The 25,297-nt window shown below is 41.0% G+C and overlaps 1 protein-coding gene across 4 annotated transcripts in view; it reads right to left on the reverse strand.

The window, feature by feature from the left end:
- ECPAS (Ecm29 proteasome adaptor and scaffold) overlaps positions 1-25,297 on the reverse strand; it is a 107,746-nt gene that overhangs the window by 15,254 nt on the left and 67,195 nt on the right. For all 4 annotated transcript variants that reach the window (XM_045882919.3, XM_045882920.3, XM_045882917.3 and 1 more), the window contains 20 exons: positions 24,826-24,927; positions 21,091-21,214; positions 20,295-20,440; positions 19,797-19,851; positions 18,629-18,743; positions 17,873-17,941; positions 14,958-15,075; positions 14,507-14,674; positions 12,082-12,161; positions 11,379-11,484; positions 10,411-10,458; positions 9,455-9,576; positions 7,285-7,435; positions 5,482-5,547; positions 3,819-3,908; positions 2,667-2,733; positions 2,030-2,121; positions 1,882-1,948; positions 1,146-1,337; positions 358-566 (listed from right to left, as the gene is read on the reverse strand). In XM_045882919.3, the coding sequence (XP_045738875.1) occupies positions 358-566; positions 1,146-1,337; positions 1,882-1,948; positions 2,030-2,121; positions 2,667-2,733; positions 3,819-3,908; positions 5,482-5,547; positions 7,285-7,435; positions 9,455-9,576; positions 10,411-10,458; positions 11,379-11,484; positions 12,082-12,161; positions 14,507-14,674; positions 14,958-15,075; positions 17,873-17,941; positions 18,629-18,743; positions 19,797-19,851; positions 20,295-20,440; positions 21,091-21,214; positions 24,826-24,927 (2,187 nt within the window). The remainder of the gene's footprint in view (positions 1-357; positions 567-1,145; positions 1,338-1,881; positions 1,949-2,029; positions 2,122-2,666; positions 2,734-3,818; positions 3,909-5,481; positions 5,548-7,284; positions 7,436-9,454; positions 9,577-10,410; positions 10,459-11,378; positions 11,485-12,081; positions 12,162-14,506; positions 14,675-14,957; positions 15,076-17,872; positions 17,942-18,628; positions 18,744-19,796; positions 19,852-20,294; positions 20,441-21,090; positions 21,215-24,825; positions 24,928-25,297) is intronic.

A 25,297-nucleotide genomic window follows, 5' to 3' on the forward strand; every position in this document is an offset into this window, starting at 1 on the left:
CCTTGCTACTCAATTTCACATGTGCCCAATCCTGATCTGTTCATGAGGTCAACAGGGACAAAATGGCGACCAAGTGATTTAAGACCTCTCTTGGAAAGCTGAACATGACAAATAAAAATCAACCCCCAGCATTACTGTGCAGTATTCAAAAACACGTGGGTTATACTTTGATGAAATAGCATATTTAATCAGACAAGGTTTACCCAAAGCTTCCCATTGGCTAGGAAATCTGCTTCACAAAAACAATCCATCTGACATCCCACAAAACCAGATTCTAATTTTTATAGAAAATGAGAGATGAAGTCATAATCCTTTAAGGATACCTTAAATTTAACTGGGCATGAATGGTTCCTTTACCTTTCCTGCCCATGTTCTTCCAGCTAGGCCTTGCAGTAATGCGGTCAGGATCATTCCCAGATATGGAGGTACTAAGGAGCTGGTTTGTTTTGCAATTGATGCCATGGCAATTGCACCCTGGGCTTTCATTTTCCAAGACTGAGACTGCAAAGCCTTCTGGGTAATGGTAATCAACTCCTGCAGGTATAACCGAATGCCACCAAAGGAACCTAGGTTATGAAAAGCAAAATCAAAGCAACTTTTAAGTGACAAAAAGAATTAACTGGGTTTTTTTAATCTGAAAAAAAAGTCAGTGACCATCAGTCTAAAGCAGTAATTCTCAATGGTTAGATCACACCACTCTCGGAAAGAGAAAGAGAACAGTGTTGCGATATATCTTTACAACAGTAGGACTTTACGAACTCGAATATGCCCACAGGAGGGTGTCATGCAAATGGTCGTCATCCATTTACACATGTGCAGGTGAAGTACAGAAGAAGCCTCACTCTAAAATAATACTCTAAGCCAACATCAAATCACCACTCACTCCCAACACAAATCAGTAAAGCTCTACTTAGCTGGGGCAGAGGTTCTATTCTCTCACATAGGCAGCAATGAGGGAGGAGAGAGAAGAGCTGAGCATCAACCTTGAGAAGGCAGCAATTTGGACAGGCTTAAAACCAGACGGGACACATACCGTTAAGGTCCTGGGAAAGTAACTATAGGAGTCTATAAATGAAAAAGAGGAGTAAGAACTCCAGCTGTGGTTCTTAAGAAACGGGATGAATTCACAGGTACTGATTACTAACCAGGTACGTTTTCCTGCCACACTTCAGTCCACAAGTCACACTCTTCTTTCTCTGATTTCTCCTCCTCGGCGATCTCATGCATGCCCAGAAATGCCAAAGGCAGCACTTCTTTGGCATGGTTCTTCAGCACGTCGGGGCTGTACCGTCCAATAGCATGGATGGTCAAAGCACAAGAGGTCTTATAGATGGGTTCTGAAGAGGAGCAGAAATAGAGTCATCTTTATGATACTTACTGTGGTTAGGGTAACGAACTGACGTAAACAGACTATTGCTCAGCTCGCACCACAGCAAAACAAATCAGTAACATCAATCCAGTGTTCCTAGCAAAGCACATAATACCACAGACGGCAAGACCCGATTTGTATTGTCTTACTAGACTGTTAACATCTAAATTAAAAATAACAGAGGGCCGCCTGGGTGGCTCAGTCAGTTAACGGTCCGACTCTTGCTTTCAGCTCAGGTCATGATCTCAGGGTGGAGAGAGGGAGCCCACCCCTCATCTGGCTCCCAGCTCAGCAGGGAGCCCGCTTCTCCCCCCTTCCTCTGTCCCCCGACTCACGAGTGCACTCTCTCTCTAAAATAAATAAATCTTTAGTAAATAATAAATAAAATAAAATAAAAAAATAAAATAAAAAATAAAATAATAAAATAAAATAAAATTAATAAAATAAAATAAAATTAATAAAATAAAATAAATAAAATAAAATAAATACTAGAGAGAAGGAAATAAAGGTACCTTCTTTCTCCATGTACCAGCCATTAAGCTTCTGCAGGAGTTTCTCAGTGCTGCTATCCCTTGAGGTCTGAAAAAGAAAACAATCGCTATTTATTTCTTTATAATTATCAAAGTATAAATACTTAATTAAATAAGAAATTCAACTCACCCGAACTAAATGGCCCATGGCAAATGCACAAGATTTCTGAATTACACTGTTCCGATCTGTCAGGCCACTAAGCAAAGCACTCATGAGTTTACCTATCAAAAATAATGAAGAAAAATCTGATCCTTGGTTGACCAAATGTTCAACCAAAACAAACTTAACCCTGTTTAGAACACATGTATGTTACATGTGTACGATGCACTTGCTTCGTTTCGCCCAATACAAAATTAAACAATCCGTGTCTAGAATATCGTGGGGAAAGTTGCAAAAATGAGAGCTAGGTACATAAAGTTCATTAGCCCCATCGAGGAGTCAATCCAAGAAGAGAAAAATGCTGATGTAAAATTAGGCATAAATGGGAAACAAATCCTACAAAATGGCAGATACTCTTACCTCTTCATAGCCAGTAAGAATTAATCTAATACTTATAAAACAGTGAACACGTGCTAAACTTGTTAAACTTGGTCATCACCGCACCTCTTGCAAACAAAGAAACAAAGGCAGAAGGGGGAGTTTACAGGGAGGAAAACCATACAGCAGATCACAAGCCCGTCTGAAGGATACTTAACATTTTTAAAAACCCTGTCCACAAGACATGGCCACACCGAAGTATCACCACTCGCGGCTCTGACAAACTCACCTGAGTGAGGGGTCAGGTCCTGGGGACACTGAGTCGTTAACGACACGATGACACTGGCACAGCCTCCCTACAGGGTTACAAAAGGCAAAGGTCTAAATCTGATGGTCACAATGTTCTGTCTCTCAAACCCACCGTGTCTTAGGTGTCGCTGATTTAAAGATGAGAAATACAGGACGCCTAACGGGATTCCTATCTGGCAAGAGGAAGGTCCTTATTTTAAGTATGCAATGCAAAGATTTTTTCTCAAGGCTTCCAGCAGGAAGACGTGTGCTCTCACACACACTACAAGGAAGAAAGAAAACTAATACAATCTTTTGGGAGGGTCACATAGGTCAACCTGGCCATCCTTGTTCTAACAGTTCCAGCTCTAAAAATGTAACCAAAGGAACTAGCTCCAGATATGTCCAAAGACATTCATCACAGTGCTCTGTTCAGTATCAAAACAGTTGAAGACAAATCCGATGCTCCTTGACGGACTAATATAAATGATGCTACAGCCACATGACAGAGTACCCCATGGCCATTAAAGGGGACGCTGTCACAGACACGTGCACAGAAAAGAGACTGGAGGAAAACACTGTGGAATATTAACAGCGATTACCACTGGGTGCTAAACTTCATGCACAGTCTTTAACTTTCTCCTGATCTACAAATGCTAAAATGTTAAAATGCAAGCAAGTGCTAATTTTGTCAAGAGAAAAACTGTGAGTTGGCTTTTGAAGTGCGGGGACAGGGTCTGATCCTTGAAAGACCTTGGAGAGGAAGACATTTTTCTTGCCAAATACCTGCTAGCCCCTGTGAAAATGCTAATCACCACCTAAAACCACCATCCGTGCCTTGATACCTACACAAGCATTTCCATTAATGACTGATCATGGCGGGGACCCAGAGGGCACGTACACGGCAACCAGGGGACAGAAATGATCCCACTAAAAAAGTCAGACACTATTTATTGAATAAGTCACATGTTTTCTATTCTGAGTGAGCTACATATTTTAAGTTATTAGTACAACCAGAGAAACAAAATGGTTAATGTAAATTATTATTAAGTTGTACAGAGAAATATGAATTTCAAACATGACGGCTGTTATATTTTTGTGGCCCCAACTAATGAAGATGCAAATTCCTCTTGTGAAAAATACACGTACTTACCTTAGTTCCAAGACCCACACCACTTCTGATCAATTCACATAATCTAGGAACGAGCTCACCAAGCACCGACACATCAAGATATTGCAGGCACTTTGGGAAAAGAATAAAGTTAACCTTAGAAAATGATGAAGGCAATGCCACATCATCAATTAAAAGCTGCTGTGTCACATATGTACCCACTGGATTTATCAAGTTGAAAAACTGCCAGGTTCATTTTGCACTGATTTCAATATAAAAACCACCACTGTACTACAAACAGAAAAAACATTCATCAGTCGTTCAACATTAAAACAAAAATTGGGGTGGGGCGCCTGGGTGGCTCAGTCGTTAAGCGTCTGCCTTCACCCCAGGGGCCTGGGATCGAGCCCCGCATCAGGCTCTCTGCTCAGCGGGGAGCCTGCTTCTCCCTCTCCCACTCTGCCTGCTTGTGTTCCCTCTCTCACTGTCTCTCACTGTCAAATAAATAATAAAATAAAATCTTAAAAAAAAAAAACATAAAACAAAAATTGGGGTACCTGGGTGGCTCAGTCGGTTAAGTGTCCAACTCCTGATTTCGACTCCGGTCATGATCTCAGGATCATGAGACTGAGCTCTGAGTCCAGCTCCACGCTCAGCATGGAGTCTGCTTGTCCCTCTTCCTTCCCTTCTGCCCCTCCCCCCACTCACATGCTCTATCAAATAAAATAAAAATCTTTTTAAAAAATCATGAAAAACACTGACTTACTAAAGGAGAAAATAAATTAGGATTCCGCAAGAAAGGATCTCTCTGGGCCTACTCTTCCTCCTTACCAATCCACGTTTAGTGTAAAACATGTTTAGTTAAAACTTTCAACGGGCCTGCCCTACCAAACCAACTTCTTAGCCAAATTTGCTACACTATGTTTTAAAAACGCAATGACATATTTTCTATTATTAATGAGCATATCCAAAAGGTGTTTGCTAACCATTCCTATTTATTTAAGATTCCTTTTCCCCTCAATAATCCAACTAAGACATAACACCCTTAGACCAAATTTCGGTGACAGTCCCCCAGTAAGCACTAAAAAATATCTTCTTCTCTTGTCCAGCCTTGTGATCTGCTTAACAAAACAATTTCCAATAGCTCACGAGTTGTCAATTAACCACTCCAGGGTATGCGCAGCAGAGCTATCTATCGACTTTAGTGACCCCTAGTCCCGGACTCCAGGATCTTTAGAATTTAGAACCTCAGTGCCAAGCAGATCTTTTCTGCAAATCCCTTCTTACAACTAAAACATTTCAACATTGCTCAGTTCTCCTTCCCTATCTTTTATGCTACCTACCTTCACTGAACACCTCCAGCTTACACCTTCCTAGGTCCTCCCAAAGACCGTGCCCAGGCACACAAATATCTGAACCTTTCTAAACAGGCCAAAAGAGATAGAGATTTATAGAGGAATCTTTTAATATATTGTTCTTCTATGTAACACAAATCTGGACTAACGGATTCTAGTATTTGGAAAATGTTTTATTCCATTTAATAATCTGGAAGAAGAAAGAAAGACCTATACTAAGAAAAAACTAGAGTCAATAGCTGTTTGACTCATCCCTTAAACCTCTACTTCATTTAATGGGCTGTAAAGACTGAAAAATTACACTCTAAGGTAAGCAAAAAACAAACTTTCTTATTACATTAGGCACTGACCATGTTGATTGTTTCCATCATGGGAGAGGATTTGGCAGCACTGAGTCGAGCACTATCCATCGCAGCCTGAGGACACAAATTCAAGTCACTCAGCATATTCGATCAATTAAGAAGAACCCACATACACTCCCATAAAAGGGCTTTACTTCCAGAGGAAATTTTTTAAAAATAATACATAGGTAAAGCAAACTCAAATGTTAAGTCCAACTCTAATTTCTTTTGAGCTACATTCAACAATTACCAATGAGGCAGCCTCTCACTGCAGGTGAGAAATTCAGACAATAGTTAGAAATTAACTGCAGTTAGAAATTAACATAGCGTGGCTCTGAGCAAGCCATCGGCCTGCCTGAGCCTCAGGTTCTCCAACCACTAAATACGAGAATAGGCTAAATAAATTTCTACCTAAGGTTTTAAAAAATTGTATCTAAGCAATAAAAAATGTCATACTTTTTTTTTGCTTTAACTTTGTAAAGGTATTTCAGTCTAACAATGACCCTGCAGGAGAGGTTAACTAGCCACACGTAGTCAATGAGGAAAGGAACGCGTATAGAAGTGACAGGCCTAAGGCTGCAAAGTTTGGGCTAGACATTGTTTCCTACTTCTCAGCACTAGTAAACTACTGTGGGAACCTAGGCAGGGCGAGTCCACTGCTGAAAAGGAAAGAATGATGAATGGAGAAGAAACAGCAACATGAGAGGCAAAGGGAAAGAGGGTCGGTTATTAGAATAGTTTAGCCAAGGTAAAAACCAAATAGCAAACTGAGAGCGAGTACCAGCAGTCTACATGACAGAGGTGTGACAGTCCTAATAAACAGAGACCAACGTAAAAACATCAACAAGCACAAAACCAGGCACGGAATAGAAACACACAATTCACAGAATGTAAGTGACTAACATAATACGATCAGACAATGGACAGCCCTAGTAACAGGAAGGTGTAAAGCAGAACGAGATTCTTGCTCATCAGACTGATGTTCTTCAATGTTGGCAAAGGTGTGGAGGAAACAGAACGGGCACAACTTTTGATGCTGCATAATCTCTCTGACCAAAATGTGAAATCACCTCACTGTAGAATACTATGCATGCATTAAAAAGAATGGAATAGCTCTATATACAGATATGATATAATGTCCATAACAAAAAGCAGGTTGTAGAACAACATTCACAGACTATTTTCAAATCAGTGTGTTTGTTTGGGTTTGTCGCCTGTGACTTCAAGGGAATTTCAAAACAGACCCAGAAGGCTACTGACCATGGGGACCCGGTAGGGCAGAGGAGACTCCTAGGGGATTACTTCCTCCCCCTTCTGCATTATTTTTTCATAGTAAATGTTTCATCTACAATTTTTTTTAAAAAAACTTTGGTCAGTCAAGGCAACTACAGTATCTCTGAAAAGCAGAATAATCTTGGACAATGCCAAAGTCTAGATACAAATCCTCTTTACTTATAGGGCAGGAGTGGTCCATAGAAGGACTCTGAAGGTGGAGAACCAACCCCTAAAAAAATAAACAAACATGTACAAAAAACTGTGTTAAATAAATGGAAATGCATTTTTTGAATGGAAGTGTTAGTTTTCATCCAACTCACAAAACACTATGTGAGCCCTCGTTGTGCTCCCTCCGACCCCCCAAAACACACACTGCATGAAGTCACAGGTGTGGAGTTATTTCAAGAGTGGTGAAAGTATCATTCGAGTAATGGAGTTTGTCTAAAGACACTGGAAAGATTGTTCAGATGGAACTCAGTACCTTAGCAAGGCTTTTCTTCCTTGAGACTCACCAGTATGCCTGTGCTGTCAACTCACCTTTTCTTGGTCTGTAGCCCGGAGGCTCAAATAATTGAGAACCTGCGGTTCCAGTACACTTAAGGATTCCAACAGAGCTGGGATGAGTTTTGGTGCATGTGGTTTCAACATGGCTCCCGCACTTTTGCTAATCTTCACAAGGGTGTTAATGCTACAGACACACAGAATACAACTCCTAAGTCCTTTTGACAAAAGCCAGAAGCTCTACAAATCTAACCATGAGGACGTTCTGTGGTTTATTGTGTTCAGGAACACATTCACATGGTTAGTGTCTTAGCACTATTTTTTTCCTTTACTTTTTATTATAGAAATTTTCGAGCATATGTGAAAGAAGAGAGGATCATAAATGAAATTCTACATATTCTCTACCCAGTTCAGCCATTTGCAACTTCTCACCAATTTTGTTTCATTTATACCTCCTCCAGACACACAAGCACACATTCCCCGCCCCCCATATCATCTTGAAGTATCCTTTAACTAAACTTCAGTATGTGTCACTAAGAGGCAAGAATTCCTTACTATAATCAAAATAACATTTTCAAACTTAGAAAACATTAATAATTTTTTTCATGTAATTTGATATCCAAATTTCCCTGTTTCACAAATGTCTTTAAGAGTTGGTTCGTTTGGAGGGCACCTGGATGGCTCAGTCAGTGAAGTGTCCGTCCAACTCTTGATTGTGGCTCAGGTCATGATCTCAGGGCTGTGAGATCGAGCCCTGCGTGGGGCTCCATGCTGGGCTTGGAGCCTGCTTAAGATTCTCTCTCTCTCCCTCTGCCCTTCCCACCCCTCCACCTCTCTCACTCAAAAAAAAAAAAAAAAAGTAAGTTGGTTTGTTGGAATCGGATCCAGAGTCCACCCACACATTGCAATTTACTGCATTTCTTAAATCCTTTTTAATCATCCCTCCTCTTTTTCCTTATAATTTATTTGTCCTCACTAACTCTCTTCCAATGGTGTCATTTAACATGTTCCTCTCTCTGTCCCCTGTACAGATCTTCAGGCTAAATCAGGTTCAGGTTCAATTTTTTTTTTTTTTTTACCATGAATCTTTTATAGGTGGTGGTGTACATGTCCTATTCCATCACATTAGGATGCATGTAATGTCTGCTTATCTTTTTTTGTGATATTAAGTGGTCAGTGAATTCAAGTTTGGTTCTCCTGACCATCCATTTAAAGCTTCCAATAACCTTTGACCAGTGGATTTAGGAGCCACTAATGATCATTACCCTAGATTATTTTAATGAGGTCAGCAAAACAGTAATATCCTACTTTTATCATTCCTTTGCCTTTGTTATGTGAATTCTTTAAAAACAAAACAAAACAACAACAACAAAAAAAACACCTTCAGGGAGCCTGGGTGGCTCAGTCAGTTGAGCGACTAGCTCTTGATTTTGGCTCAAGTCATGATCTCAGGGTCCTGGGATCCAGCCCTGTGTTGGACTCCGCAATCAGCAAGGAGTCTGCATCAGGATTCTCTCTCCCCCTCTGCCCCTCCCCCTGCTCACGCGCATGCTCTAAAATAAGGTAATTAATTAAAGAAAAAATCTTCCCTCATCAATTATTTTATTAGTAATAGTAAGAAATAGTTACTCTTAGTATGAAATACTGTTGGTACTATTAATGTGATCTAATTTTAAGAGTGAAATAAAATGACAGGTAAAATTCCTAAATAGGACTCTAGTTTAAAAAAAAAACAAGAAACTAGAATCCTTCACTGCTGAATTTTACAAAATGGCCATATATGTCTAAACATGTGAGTGTATTTTTTTAGTACTTCACTGTTGCAGGTGGTACAGTTTATTTTAAACCTAGTTATCTGTGAAATATTACTAAATGGTCTAACCAACAGCAACCTCCCAGGGACCAGGGGCATAACAGAAAGGTGTGCTTGCCGAGGACAGATGCCAACGGCAACACAGTAACACACCTTACGCAAGTCAAAGCAGAACAGCAGGATGTTGGTCCAAAGCAAGGTTCCCGTGAGAATGTTTGTTTCTGAGAAATGTTCCACCTCAGAACTTTTCACAAATGCTCTTGGGTCACCTCAGTGTATTCTCCTCAACTCATTTTCTCCATACTTTGAAGAATCTAACACTCAGAGAAACACTATTTCTGCGGAATGGCTAGACACTAAGTAAATCCATTCATTTTATCAGCTGATTCACACCTGAGGGCTCGAACTTCTGTCACAGGACTCATCATTCCTTTGTCCAGAAGGCAAGGCAGAAGGACCGCGATGGTTCTCTGGCCAGCTGCTCCTTTGGCGGGGTCACACATTTTCACACAAACCTCACATACACAGAGCATGGAAATTAGTGAAACTGACTTCTTACCCAATAAAGCATTCATCTAACAAAATACTTTCTATTTCCCATAGCCATAGAAAAGAGTAAGCATCAACTCCATGACACTTCGGGGAGAAACGGAAAAGAATGCTCTGTATGCCAACACCTAACAGGGAATTGGGTAATGCCTTCCACTCTGTAAGCTTTGGTCTTGTCATTTGTGAGACAGGAAATAGTTGAAAAGGAAGTGAGAAAATCTGTAAGAAAGCACTCTGCAGAAGGCTTAAGGTATTATCATCATCAATAACTTTGGGTGGCGGCATAACACAGTGGTCAGGAACACTAATCGGGAGTAAGAAACACCTGGATTTAAAACCTGTTTTTACTACTTACTAACGATGTAATCTATGGCAAGCCTATACAGATAGAATGTAGAAGTCCCTGAAATACCATACAATCAAGTTCAAGTAAGAAACTAGTTTCAAAAAGCTTGCCAACCTCATAAACATGCAAGGCAGCTGAACACAAAACCACAGTAATAATAAAAGAGGTAATGTGTTCTTCAGGGTCGAGTGAAAGTCATACCTTATGTAAAAGCCCACAGAAGCCGACCAAATAAAGAGACCAGACATATTCTATGCTAAAAATACTAGTATTCTAGTATAATGGCACCTAGTTTCTCATTCACTGTAAGAACACTGAACTATAACATGAAACCGATTACTTTATGTCACTGCAACTCAATGGCAATTGAGATGACAAAAAAATAAGTCATCGTTGTCCTGGTCACAGAAAGCCCTGCCCCACTTCACTCCCAGTATAAGATAAGAGTTTTCACCTTGCTCAGAGTTTTCAGAGCTAGTTCTGCGGCTTTCCGTACCGATTCCTAAAAATGAGGAAAGTATGGCATGACAGATTAGTTTCATTCCCATCCACCCCATGATGTGTATTTAACTGCCTCCGACTCTACACAGATTAGTGAAAAATCCTACTTGCAATATCAGGTAAAAAATAGTGTTTCATTAGGCTCCCTGCCCATCAAGGAACATGTTATAATGGCATATATTTTTTTAGGTATGACCTATTTTGATCTTATAAAAATATGGCTACAAAGTATAACAGTTTAGGGCCGCGTGGGTGGCACAGTCAGTTAAGTGTCCTCCTCTTGGTTTCAGCTCAGGTCATGATCTCAGGGTGTTGAGACTGAGCCCCATGTGGAGCTCTGAGCTCAGCACAGAGTCTGCTTGGTCTGCCTGGGACCCTCTCTCTCCTTCTCCCTCTGCACCTCTCCCTACACTCATCTCTCTCAAAAAATAAATAAATCTTTTAAAAAAACATAAAACAGTTTAGAAACTAAAGGTATTATAAACGCAAACATATAAATATCTGTATGAGCATTCTAAAAGACTTTTAAAAATCTCTAATGAATAAGTCAAAAAGAAAGGCAAAACTAAAGTGCCTAATTCTAATGGTGAGATACCAAAATATCTAAAATTTAGATTGAATTTAAAATTCAAAGGAATTGGTCACGTTATTTGGGATTAACTGATCCAATTTATAAAACTGATCAAGTAGAGGTTGTCTGGATTATTTCCAAACTGTTGCTTGTCCTAATCAATAACATCATAAAATCTCTATTGAAAAAAACCCTGCAACATCACAGATACATTAAGACTGAAATTTTGGGAGGAAACTGTAGTCTCTTAAAATTGTATACAGAGTGAATTCTTAAATACCCAATGTATACATCTTAACAATCTCAGTTAAAGTTATTCTGTGAATAAATGCAGACTTTTTTTTTAATACCTTGATATCATCTTGTACCCGAAAAAGAGTTTCCCAAATTTCTGGAAGTTTATCAATGATGTCATCTAGAGGTCTTCCTCTCAATAAATCATTCAGAGCTAAACAGCTGAAAATAAACAATTTGGTTTTCAAGTCTATGATCAAGAAAGCTCAATCTTACTATGAAACATTCATATCAAACAAGAATATGGATTCTGCCTCCTGGACAGCAACACCTGTTCTCTCCTTGGTGCCTCAAATACCCCCCCCCACACATGGCATTTATATTCATCAGATGTCTGCGTCCCACAACTACAATACAGCCTCTTTGAGAGGATACATCATTTTTTATTTACCAGTGTACCCCCACGCAGCACACCGACAAGCACGTAACAGGCACTGAATAAATTTACATAAATATGTAAGTAAATGACACCCTACAAAGTCATGACAGTATATATCTTATTGTCTACCAATTTAACAAGTGATCTTCTTTAATGTCATACTTATATAAACTAAGACAACTGAGAAAAACCACTGATTAGAGTTGGGTGTTTATTTTAGAGTTTTAAATAGTTAGGTAGAGAGAATTCTCTAACCCAACCAAAAATACGCTTTTTCGTAATTTAGTAATTTATTCCTTTTGCATAAAGTATAAAGCTTGGAAACTTGAAGAAAAAAAATTAGTTATATCTGACTAGTCTTGTATTTCCAAAAATGGTACCTGGATTCTCGAACTCGCCACATACTGCTGGTAAGGTTCTTAACCAAATCTTGAAGAATCTCCTTCAAATATTTATCCACCTAATGAAAGAAAAAGTTTAACATTTAAAATGTGAAATTCATCAACTGTCAAGTTATTAATCTCTCAACCACACTAACCATGTCTCTGTAGGTAGCAGCCTGAGTGTCTCTGGGCGTCTCAGCCCACAAGTCTCTCCCCACTCTGCTTGCTGACAGCTGCTAGAATGATCATTCTAAAATGCAAACTTGATTCTCTTGTCTTCTTCAGGACACGAGAATAAAATCCAACCACCCAGGCATAGATACAAAGCCCTCTGTGACTGAGCTAGCTCCAAAGGTATCATGTACTATTTCGCCTTTATTCCTTGATACATAATGCCTCTCCCTACAATCCCTTTCCATCTCTTGCTTGCCTGGCTAATTCCTACCTGTCCTTCAAGATTCATATCAGGCATCACCTGGTGGAGAATACTGGCCTACTCTCCTCTGTGTTCCCACAGCACCTTCTTCAGCATGTCATATCAGACTGTATGTAACTACACTGCTCCATCACACTGAGACCCCAAGGACAAGGACAGTGTCTGACTTGTCTCCATATCCCTGGTAATATGTACAGTGTCTGGCACCTAAAGAAGTATTATGATTGTTCAGAATGAAAGGTGAGTTGAATCTTTTAAGCCTGTTTTGTTTGGATATACACTTAACAATTTGGTAATAACAACTAACTGATGGAAGGCTCAATTCTTATACTGATCCAAAGAACCTCAAAACTTAAGGCTTGGCGGCACCTGGGTGGCTCCGTTGGTTAAGCATCTGATTTTGGCTGTGGTCATGGTCTCAGGGTCCTGTGATCCAGCCATGGTGGGCTCCACGCTCAGCAGGGAGTCTGCTTCTCCCTCTGCCCCCACCCCTCCCTCCTGCCCCTCTCCCTGCTTGTGCGCGTGCTCTCTCTCATATAAATAAAATCTCAAAAAAAAAACAAAACAAAAACTTAAGGCTTTTCCACTTTTACTCTTATAGGTAGGAAAGGTTTTGTTATCCTCACTTATATGGAAGAAAACCAAGACAGAGAGGTAGGTAAATAACTCACCTAAGATTTAACAAACTGACATCTTATGTCCAGTTCTCTAAACATTCTCCACAGTGATCTCATCTGCACTATCTCATCTATCCACTGAGACAGACCAATCTCACTGATCCCCTTTCACTCATAAGGAGATGATACTCACATCTTGAAAGCCTCAGTCTGTGCACTGGACGCAGATCTATCAAGCCAAGTGGCCTATTAGATCTTGACTGACCCAGTGGTACCAAATACTCTGCTAGAGCCTTCAAAGCTGAATCCTCAAGGCCTATCACCATGAACAGGAACACACTCAACCTGACACTAAAGTGAAGAAGGGGAAAAGCCGTATCATGTGCAGGGACTGCAAAGGTAAGGTAAGGCTCATGGAATTTATTTAAAGTGAACTATGAAGCCACTAAAGGATTTTAACCCAAAATGGCAAAATCCAATTTCTTTTTAAATCACTTTTACTGCTGATTATATAAAGGAAGGCAAAGAGAAGAGAGAGAGAGGACACCCTGTTCTCCAGGAAAGAATCAGGGAAAGAAGACAGTGGATTCAAGAGATACTTTGGAAGCAGAATCAACAGAATTCGCTACTGGATTCAACTGAAAGTAGGGGCACAACAGACAGAAATCAAGAGGATACCAAGTTTCCTGGTATGGGTAAATGGATGAATGTTGAGAAGAGAGGGGAAAGTCCTGTTCTGGACATGTTAAGTTGAAGGAATTGTGAAACAACATCCAAGTGAAGCGGGCAGTTGGATGTGCAAATCAGGAACACAAGTCAAGTCTGGGCCAAAATATAAGATTGGGAACCATCACAAGTAAGATGACATTTAGATTCACTGGAACAGCTGAGCTCAAAACATAAAACTGAGAGAGTAAAAGGTACTCAGAGGCAAGCCTTGAGAAATCCTAACATCAACAAGTGGAATCGAGTATGACAAGCAGCCAGAGAACAGAAAACCAAGAGAGAAAACCATACATGGTAATGGCCTGTTTCCTTGTCTAGCTCCTCAACAAAGGGAACTCCTTGAAGGCAGGACTGTGGCCTGTTCTCCACTGTATGGACAGTACCGATCGACACGGTATTCCGTTTGTGTGAGTATCCCGCCACTTCCTCAGCCAGCCACCCCATGGACATTTAGATTATTTCCATTCTTGAGATTTTAATAAATGTGGCCACGAGCATCTTCGACATCTTGAGAGAACGGAGAAAGCAAAGAATGAAAGAAAGCTTATTTGTTTAAACAGGTAAGTATACAGAGCAGAAAGAAAGATGGGCCTTGGGTTGAAATCCCATGTGTAATCTTGGACAAGGGTTCCCAGATACTTGCCGTTGATTTGTCAGTGACCAATGCATTCCAAATACTTGTCATGGCCTGTCGAATGCCCAGGTTGGGATCAAACTGGTAACGATAAAGACGGGGAACCAGCTGAGGCAGGAAAGGAGCCAGCTGTTCCCCAGCTCTGGAGGCAATCATATTAAAACCAAAAGCAGCACCCTAAAAAAATAAGATGGTGATGAAGTGACTCAGATACCTCACTGTGGTAAAATGTTAATATATTAAATCTACGAAGATCACAAAATCCTCCCTCCCAAACCTGTCCCTGGACCTGATCCACTGGGTGTCCCAGCTGTAGCGGTAACAGCAACCATGTGGTGGTCTGGCTCTCTCTAACCCCAGACTTTTACAAAGCATACTGCATATCAATCGCCACTGCCAGCCAGTGTAGCAGGTTTGGTTTGGAGGTAAAAAGCAAAAACCGTCCGTGATAGCAACTTACCTTCCTAGAGTTCCACATTGCATGATGGTTGGCTAAATTCATAAATTTATACACCAGATCTGGCTGACTAAGATCACTTGCCAGAGAACAAAGCTCCTTGTAAGTAGAGAGGCCCTGGCTTGGAAACAAACAAACAAAAAGTACACAATGTATTTCTCTGTCTCCAGCCTAGTAAAAGTCACATCACCAATATTAGTAGGACATTTTTAAATTATGTTCTCAATCTCATCACCACAGAGGAAGAGAATGAGGTTGAGAGGAATATAAAGAGTCACCTAGTTCAATTACTGACAAGGCCAGGTAAATGACAGAAAGGCCCCCTTGAGTCCCTTGGACATGGAGCCCTCACCCCCCCGGGAGGTGGCTCAGTAATTCCTTGTTACCTTGTGCACCAATCTCTCTCAGAATCAGGAGTTGCTTAGAGACAACTTCTATCATCCCCAAGTCTTTTCTAAGCTACAGCACCCCAATCATTTTTAAGTTTTTATTTTAATGCCAGTTAGTTAACATAGTGTTATAATATTAGTTTCAGGTGTACAATACAGTGATTCAACACTTCCATACATCAACCAATGCTCCTCACAGCACGTGCCCGCCTTGATCCCCATCACCTACTTTACCCATCTCCCCACCCCCACTCTGGTGACCATAAGTTCGTTCTCCATAGTTAAGAGTCTGTATCTTGGTTTTCATCTCTTTTTTCCCATATGATCATTTGTTTGACTCTTAAATTCCACATGTGAGTGACATCACACAGAATCTGTCTTTCTCTGACTTGTTTCCCTTAGCATTATACTCCCTAGCCCCATCCACGTTGTTGGAAATGGCAAGATTTCATTCTTTTTTATGTCTGAATAATACTCCATTGTGTGTATATATATATGTACACCACATTTTTATCCATTCATCTACCTCAGTGAACAGTTGGGCCGCTTCCATATCCCAGCTATTATAGATAATGCTGCTATAAACATCAGGGTGTATGTATGCCTTTGAATTAGTATTTTTGTATTCTTTGGGTAAATACCCAGTAGTATGATTGCTGGATCATAGGGTAGTTCCATTTTTAACTTTCTGAGGAGCCTCCATACTGTTTTCCACAGTAGCTGTACCAGTTTGCATTCCCACCAATAGTATAAGAGGAGGTTCCTTTTTCTCCACATCCTTGCCAGCACCTGTTGTTTCTTGTGCTGTTGATTTTAGCCATTCTGACAGATGTGACATGATACCTCATTGTCGTTTTGATTTGTATTTCCCTGATAAGTAATGTTGAGCATCTTTTCATGTGTCTGTTGGCCATCTGGATGTCTTCTCTGGAGAAATGTCTGTTCGTATCTTCTGCCCAGTGTTTTTTAGGTGTTGAGTTATATCAGTTCTTTATATATATTAGATACTAACCCTTTATCAGGTATGTTATTTGCAAATATCTTCTCCCATTCCACAGGTTGCCTTTTAGTTTTGTTGGTTGTCTCCTCTACCGCACAGAAGCTTTTTATTTTGATGTAGTCCCAATAGTTTATTTTTGCTTTTGTTTCCCTTCCCTCAGGAGAAATCTCTAGAAAGAAGTTGCTTTGGCCGATGTCAAAGAGGTTACTTGCCTGTGCTCTCTTCCAGGATTTTTATGGTTTCAGATCTCACATTTAGAACTTTAATCCATTTTGACTTTATTTCTGTGTATTTCTTTTACATGTTGTTGTCCAGTTTTCCTGACACCATTTGTTGAAAAGACTGTCTTTTTCCTATTGGATATTCCTTCCTGCTTTGTCAAAGATTAATTGACCATATAATTACAGGTCAATTCTGTTCCATTAATCTAGGAATCTATTTTTGTGCCAGCACCATACTGTTCTGATTACTATAGCTTTGTAATACAGCTTCAAGTCTAGAATTGTGATGCTTCTGGGCTTCACTTTTCTTTTTCAAGAGGGCTTTGGCTATTCAGTCCATACAAATTGTAGGACTGCAGCACCCAATCTTGATAACTCCTTCTGAGTCCTATTAACTTTCCTCTGAACAAATAATATTTCCTTAAATACCCGATCATTTGTATTAGTTATTCTGTGAAAAGAAAGCACTTTTTAAAAACTCAGAAAAAGTCTACAGGGACAGTAAGTGGAACAAAAATAATTTCTGATGTGGAAACAGCGAGCTATGGGAGAAAGTCAAGAACAGAACAAATGGCTGCTCTCTGGTGTTGCAGACAACACTGAAGCAGGGCCCAGCCAGCTGCACAGTTTGACCTGAGGGGTTTTAGAGGAAAAGCATCAGCATAACCACAACGGAATAATGATAAGATAAAGGAGGTAAGGCTCTAGGAATTAATCTGAAGTGCTAAATTGATGGACCCCACAATAACAAGCAGAGCTGCCCCCCCCGCCCCCAAAAACGAGGTGCAGCGGATGCGGAGCTGTGCTGCCAGACCGCCCCTCACGACTCAGCTGGCTGGGAGTTCATGGAACTGCCCTTAGTCCAAGGTCAGGTCCTCCCCCAGAGCAGCCCACCACCAATGGCTAGACACTGAGGGGATGTAAAGCCTAATGAGGGGATGTAATGTCCTGGCCCCTCATAGCAGGACAACTCTGAAGGGCCTGCCCAGCCCAGTTCCAGAGGCCAGGGTCTGCTTAAGTGTTGGCAGCAGGTCAGCTCCTCCTTGGGCCATCGGCCCTCTCCTGCCTCCTCACTGCCCTAGGTGATGAGCCTGGGGCACTCTTCAGTCAGCTTCCAGCTTTGTCCAAAACTCCACCTCAGAGTCTGTTTCCCAAGAACCCCAATCTGAGACACTATGCTTTCTCCACAGAAGTTTTCTTCTTCCACTAACACACATTTCCTAGGAGGGTAGAAATCAGTGTCGTGAGTGCTCCATTCAGAGACTAAAGGTGTCAGTGATGACTGATCGATGGATTTGGCACACTTACCCATCGGGTGTTTTGCCAAGGCTTCCCCCTTGAAATACCACTGTCTCTCCAGAAACTTCATGTTTAGTTCTAAAGCAAAACAACAGTAAGACTTTATATTAGCCTCAAATTTTTCAAAGCAGCATTCAACTAACTGATTCATTTCTTTTATAAATTGATAAAATCAAATTCCATAGCAGGTATCGACCAAGATGTAAAAGTCAACTAAATCCTTTCCAATCAGCCTGAGAATTCTGTAAAACTAACTCTAGGATGAACAAAGAGATGTAAAAGACATTCCACATCAAGTTAAACTGAATTAAATGTGGTCATCCATTAAAAAATATCCTCCCTGCAAGGAAGGCAACATAAAACAGTAACCAATTACAAGAATGACTGCCCCTCTCATCCTCTTCACAAATCAGACTATGAAAGACATGCAAGCTTCCCCTCCACATCTTCACTTTCATTTAGCCAACAGCAATTACGGTATTATTATAATCCAATGCTTTGACTGTCCTGAGATCATTCAACTTTTAAAGCTTGACCTACTGGCCTGTTTCTGAACAGTAGTTTAGTTTACTTCACTTTACTGTCTAAACAATATACGCTGAATAATTAAACTGCTATCCACCACATAACAATCACTGACTTGAATTTAAAGACTTAATAAACAAGAACATCAAATGCTGAATTTTCCTTCTTCCACTGCATATTCTCAGTATGTGCAAATCGTGCTGTATGTGTTTAAATCTGAAGTGTACAAGGTCACTGTACCTTTTGCCAGTCATAAGTGTCTCTACAAGTGTAGAAACCAATTCCTGCTGATCTTGTTCATTGCCCAGTTCATACACCAACCCAAGGCCTTTTGAGGCAACGTCTTGGCTAAGTTCTGCACAAAAGTCAGACAAAATAGTATTACTTTAAGAAAATTTGTCTTCTGGCCATTGTCGGATTTTTTTAAGTTGTAATAGAAATCCAAAATGATACCCAAGTGAAGACATGAAAGCAGAATCAATCTGCCTATTTTGTTAAAACATATTAAATCATCTCAGTGGACATGGCACCAAACGTCCCTGTAAGTAAGAATTACATTCACAAAAGATCCAACTCACAAACCAAGTCAACCCTGCTGGGCCTTAGAGTTCTGTGTACTACAAGTCGTACATGTGAAAAGTACAACAGTCTCACGGATTTCCATATACCCACATCCAATTTTTTAAGTAAAAAGTCAATATAAGACCATATGTTTAAAACAATTTATAAAACATGGGTGCCTGGGTGGCTCAGTTGGTTAAGCGTCGCCTTCGGCTCAGGTCATGATCCCAGGGTCCTGGGATAGAGCCCCATGTCGGGCTCCCTGCTCAGCGGGGAGCCTGCTTCTCCCTCTGCCTCTGCCCCTCCCCCCTGCTTGTGCACGCGCTCTCTCTCAAATAAAATCTTTAAAAAAAAATTTATAAAACAAAGCTACTGTTTAAATGTCTAATACATTTGCTCTCTCCTGGCTTACATCAGGAAAGGAACAAGAAATAGAAAAAAAGCTATTTTTGTAAGTACTAATGTTATAGAAGGCCTTGGCGCCATTTTTTTTTCATTTTTGATAATTAACTGAATTTAAAAAAAGATTAACATACAGTGTATTATTAGTTTCAGAGGTAGAGTTCAGTGATTTCATCAGTCTTATATAACACCCAGTGCTCATTACATCACGTGCCCTCCTTAATGTCCATCACCCAGTTACCCCATCCCCCCCACTCCCCTCCAGCAACCCTAAGTCGGTTCCATTTTTAAATGTAAAACTGAAGAACATGATCTAATTAATTAAATCAACCAAAAAAAATACTTTTCCTGTGTTCCTTCTTTTATGTTCATTAACCTAGATTTTTTAAAATTTAAAACACAAGCTTAATGAAGTTGGCAAATCAAATATTTACCAATAACTTACCATCATTTTCCGACAAAACGGAAACAAATGCACTCTGAATTTCTTTAAGGTGAGACTGAAAGAAGAAAACAGGCATTCAAGAACACAAACTCTACCTCTTGGTAGATTAATGGAAGGTAAGAATCTTCTCTCGGGGCATACAACACCTTGTAATTACGAGTCTTCCAACCCAAGACAGCCACAAACCCTATTGTGCTCTGTCTGAAGGCGGCCAAATTGCCTGAAGGTTGTACGTTTACAGGTAGTCTAATGCACACTCAGCCTCCCCCTCCTGACCATCTGACCTTATGCCTTCAAGTTTAGAATCATCTTCCAGCCAATGTACATCAGGCTGCCAACCTTCATTCACAGCTTCTTTCAAAATATCTGTTACTGGCTAATGGCCCTCACTATCCACTGGCCCTCACCTTCATACACTTTCCTTCCTATCACCTTTTAATTATAAATATTTCAAAGATGGTTTCTAACAGTGCTGAACACATTTCTGGAGTGGCTTACCTTCACTTCTTTATGAGTACTTAGCTTCCTCACAAGGGAAAGGAGCCAGATGCAGGCTGCTTGCCTCACGTGTGGGTTGGGGCTGACGATATGTTTATTTAAAATCACATCCAATACCCAGGGGACCACGTCATTCACTTTGGCTCCTGGGGGGAAATAAAGGAATGATAAAATCAATTAAAACAAATGAAAAGAGTATCCTGAAAAATTAAATTTTACTCAATATTTACTCAGTACAACAATCCTAGAACATATTCAAGTCTACACGATTAAGGTGTTGAGGTTGCTGAAGGGACTGATGATCATCCATGTGAGAAGCGCAAGACATATGACACCATGGTACCTGTAACGTGTAGTCAGAAAGCGCGCACTCCTCACCAGTGTAGGCACTAAAAGCCAGCGCACCTCCAGTGCAGAGGTATGCAGAGCGTGAGCAGAAGACCCTGAGGCTTCATTATGTGATAAGGACTAAGGGACAGGTAACTTGGAAACGTAACTATGCCTCGACTTCTGAAAATGGCTAAATACACCAAGCCTCCAGAAAAAGCGCACAAGTTTGAAGGTAATACACAGCTAACTCCTTGTTTCCCAAAGAATTAAAAAAGAAGACCTCATTCATTTTGTTGTGTTCACTCTCCTTTAGCCAACTATTTTTCTTGACCGAACCAAACTGATAAGACATATCCTACAAGAGTGAAAATGGAACACATAAATTTTTTCTTTTGCTTCAAATGTGGTAACAAGACCAGAAAGGGTTACTTGAGGATTACGAAAGGGTTAGCGGAGTGTGAGGTACCAGCAGGGGGAGTATATTCCTCCTCCGTCACCAGCCAGGCGTCCCGGGCAGCCACGGAGCTCGTTCCCACCGCAGCACTGGTGAGGGCTTCGCCAATAGTGAACTGCAGTTCGATCTGCTTGGCCTGCAACCATGCAAACGAAAGCCATGAATCACCGAGAACATTTCCCCACAACATCCACTTCCACAAAAAGCTGTTTCAGATCTTGTCTGTCAACATGCTCTGTTTTTACTCTTTTGCCTGGATTGCTCTCACCTAACCTGGTGGCTCGGAGGGGAGGCAAGGGGAGGGAATGGAGAATGTGAAAATGCCCTGAAGATCTTTTTCCAAGCCCACGTTGCCCTCTTCACCCTCGGCAGAGAACCACTAAGCAGGGATTTTTAATCTCTGGAGGAAAAGGGTATGGACTAAAGCCATACAGATCTCGGGGCAAATTCTTATCTGTCGCTCACCGGCTACATACACTTATTTAAACTGAGCCTCAACTGCGTTTCTAACGCAGGCGTAACACCATCGCCCAGCTCGTCAGGCTGTAGGAGGAAATGAGGGTAACGTACACAAAGCTTCTAGGGGACACCTGGTAGGCAGTAACAGCAGCCATTCTAACTTATTAATACCGCCTCTGGGCGCTGTTAAATTACATGGTGTCCACGAGCTACTCTCCAATGGTTCCGATAAAGGAGAGAACGCGGTAAAATGGTAAAACTTGGTGTATCTGGATAAAACAGTATAGTATAGAAGTACAGAGATCCATGAAGAGCTAGCTAGCTCCAATAGCAAGTTAATAATCCAGACAAGAACAGTTCTTCATGCTATTCTTACAACTGCACTGTAAGGTTGAAATTGTTTCAAAAACCAAACATTAAGAAAATTCTATATAGTATATACTCAAATTTTTAAAATTTTTTTTTTGAGAGAGAGAGAGAGCGAGCATGTGCAAGCGAGCAGGGGGGAGGGGCAGAGGGAGAAGGAGGAAGAGAATCTTTTTTGTTTGTCTGTTGTTTTTTTTGGAGAATCTTAAATAGGCTCCACAACCAGCACAGAGCCCGACATGGGGGCTCGATCTCATGACCCTCAGATCATGACCTGAACCAAAATCAAGAGTCAGATGCTTAACCGACTGAGCTGCCGGGTACCCCTCAAATTTTTTTAACTTGGTTTAGAAAATTTTGACACATTGGGGCACCTGGGTGGCTCAGTCAGTTAAGTGTCTGACTCCGGCTCGTCATGATCTCAGGGTCCTGGAATTGAGCCCCGTGTTGGGTTCCTTGCTCAGTGGGGAGGCTCCTTCCCCCTCTACCCCTCACCCCCACTTATGCACACACGCCTGCTCTCTTTCTCAAATAAATAAAATCTTTTTTCTTTTTAAAGATTTTATTTATTTATTTGACAGAGACACAGCAAGAGAGGGAACACAAGCAGGGGGAGTGGGAGAGGGAGAAGCAGGGCCCCCACCAAGCAGGGAAGCCTGATGTGGGACTCGATCCCAGGACCCTGGGATCATGACCTCAGCCGAAGGCAGATGCTTAACGACTGAGCCACCCAGGCGCCCCATAAATAAAATCTTAAAAAAAAAATTTTGACACGTTTCACAAGCATGAAGTATTCAACATGGAACTGGACCTTAGTTCCCTTTGGTCTTTTTCTCTGTTTACTATAAACTGGAAAACAAAGAATTTGGGGACTAAGAAGAGAATGAAGAACAGAGAGTTCCCACGAGGAGTATGGGAATAGTGACCTTGGAGAGAACTCTACCAAGCACAGACCACAGTGTAGCCAGCCATTCCTAAGCTCAATCAACTATGCTCTCATCTCGAATGAGGTGTCAAGTTCTGATGCCAGATGCTTCCTATTCTGAGGAAAAAGAATTTCAGGGCTTCAGTTCCACAGCTTCCCTGGCCAAAAAATTCTTTGGAAATTTTAAACAGAGAAAAGGTATGTAAACACAGAGGATCCTACAGTAAGGGTTCATTTTACATGCCTGTTTTCAAATGTTTTCCTTTTTTCTTCTTTAAAAATTTATGCCAGAGATGCATTTCTTCTAGTTTTATTTAAATAAATGAAGCTTTGGGGCCCTGCTGGGTGGCTCAGTCGGTTAAGCATCCGACTTGACTTTGGCTCAGGTCATGATCTCAGGGTCATGAGATGGAGCCCCAAGTCAGGCTCCATGCTGAGCGTGGAGCCTGCTTAAGATTCTCTCTCCCTCTCTCTGTCCCTCATCATGTGCACACAACACATGCGTGCTCTCTCTCTATAAAGATAATTAATTAATTAATTTTAAAAGAAATAAGATAAGAAAGCAGACACTATAAGCTTTTCCCCAAGTGGTTACAATGTCAATGACACAAGGGAGAACTTGATGTGTGTATAATTCATTCTCAAAAAATTCACATTAAAAATACTGGATTATGGGGTGCCTAGGTGGCTCAGTTGGTTAAGCGACTGCCTCCGGCTCAGGTCATGATCCCAGAGTCCTGGGATCGAGTCCCACATTGGACTCCTGGCTCAGCGGGGAGCCTGCTTCTCCCTCTGACCCTATCCCCTCTCATGCTGTTTCTCTCTCTCTCTCTCAAATAAATAAATAAATAAAATCTTTAAAAAAAAAAAATACTGGATTATGATTCCAGAGACCTGGATCCTGACACTGGCTCTGTCACTCACTGGCCTTAGTCCTCAACTCCAACCTGCTTCCTGCCTCCCACCCATCCTTCCAGGCCCAGCAGCAACCTTGCCTCCAAAAACCTGCACCAAGTCTCCAGACAGACGTGCTCAAACCCCCCCTTGTGAGTCTACTCCTTGACATGCAAACGTCTCTTCTTTCAGTTACTCTTCCCACATTTACTAAGGTCCTACTACTTCTAATCACACTGCAAGACACCTATTTCATAATGGGGATCAGGAAAGACTTTGCCTTCAGTCTAGTGAAAAATTAGAAACTGTGATAAATGCTGTGAAGAAAAAGTATGGAGTCAGGAGAGCCCAGTATCTAAGGAATCTACTCTAGTTCAGCAGCAACCCAAAAAAGGAAGTATTCATCTTTCAAAAGCTCAGAGCAAAGAAGACAAAGAGGCTGGTGTACAAAAATGTGAGCAAGTAACAAGAATTAAGCCTAGATGACGGGCCATATCAGGCCATGTTAAGACTTATGACATGGGACTAGCAACTGCCTGCTTGTAGGTCTTCCCAACTACATTAGAAATTTATCCAGACAACAGAAGCTTGGCCACCTGCCTGAAGAGCGACTGGAATACCAGCACCCACTTCCCAAATGTAGCTGATTGGGTGAGTCTCCCCTTCTACCCACACTGCACTGGGCTTTACTCAAAAACGAAGAGGAAAGTACTTTCCCATGTAGGTGATTTACTCAATGCTATGCCTACCAAAGTGGTAAGCCCAAGGCTGGTACTCAGTAAGTACTTGGTGAATAAATTAATAAAGGTTTAATTTAAAATCTCACAGCATGCCGGGGTGCCTGGGTGGCTCAGTCAGTTAAGCGTCTGCCTTCAGCTCAGGTCATGATCCCAGGGTCCTGGGATCGAGCCCCGTATCCAGCTCCCTGCTCAGCGGGGAGTCTGCTTCTTCCTCTCTCCCTCCCTCTGCCCCTCTCCCTCCCCCCCAATACTTTTTCTCTCTAAAACAGATGAAAAAATCTTTAAAAAAAATAAAATCTCACAGCATGCAAAATTCCATGCCTTTTGTTTGATTAACTGACAATCAGATAGCAATATAAATACCTCCACAGAATCCATCAGACCTTGCAAGAGGAGTTTCTGGTGAGGAAAATCTCCATCCCCAACTGGAAAATATCCCAGTGTTTGGATTGCTCGTTCTTTCATCTAGAAAACCAGAGAATTTTGCTTTTAAAAAAAAAACACAACAAAGTACGTAACAGCTTTATCCCAGAACAGTGTTTCCAAAATGAGATGACAGAGAGGGCAGTCTGTCTAAAGCACTTATGCATGCAAGTTTTTTTATAAAGTAGCCACAATTTTACAGAATTATGTGTATAAGACATTGGAGGTAGAAAGACATAAAACTGAGTTCATTAAGGGTCCATGGCTGCAAAAGAAGAAGAAAGCCTTTAACAAGGCTTATTATCCGTCACACTGTTTATAAATATAGATTCTGAGTCCAAAGGACTTAAGATCAAATCACGGCTTAACCATTTTAGCAGCCTTTACAGGTATGTGACCCTAGGCAAGTTAC

Source organism: Mirounga angustirostris, unplaced genomic scaffold (assembly GCF_029215605.1).
Source record: "Mirounga angustirostris isolate CCGP_5_RB_7025 unplaced genomic scaffold, mMirAng1.0.hap1 SCAF_15, whole genome shotgun sequence".
Lineage (NCBI taxonomy): Eukaryota > Metazoa > Chordata > Mammalia > Carnivora > Phocidae > Mirounga > Mirounga angustirostris.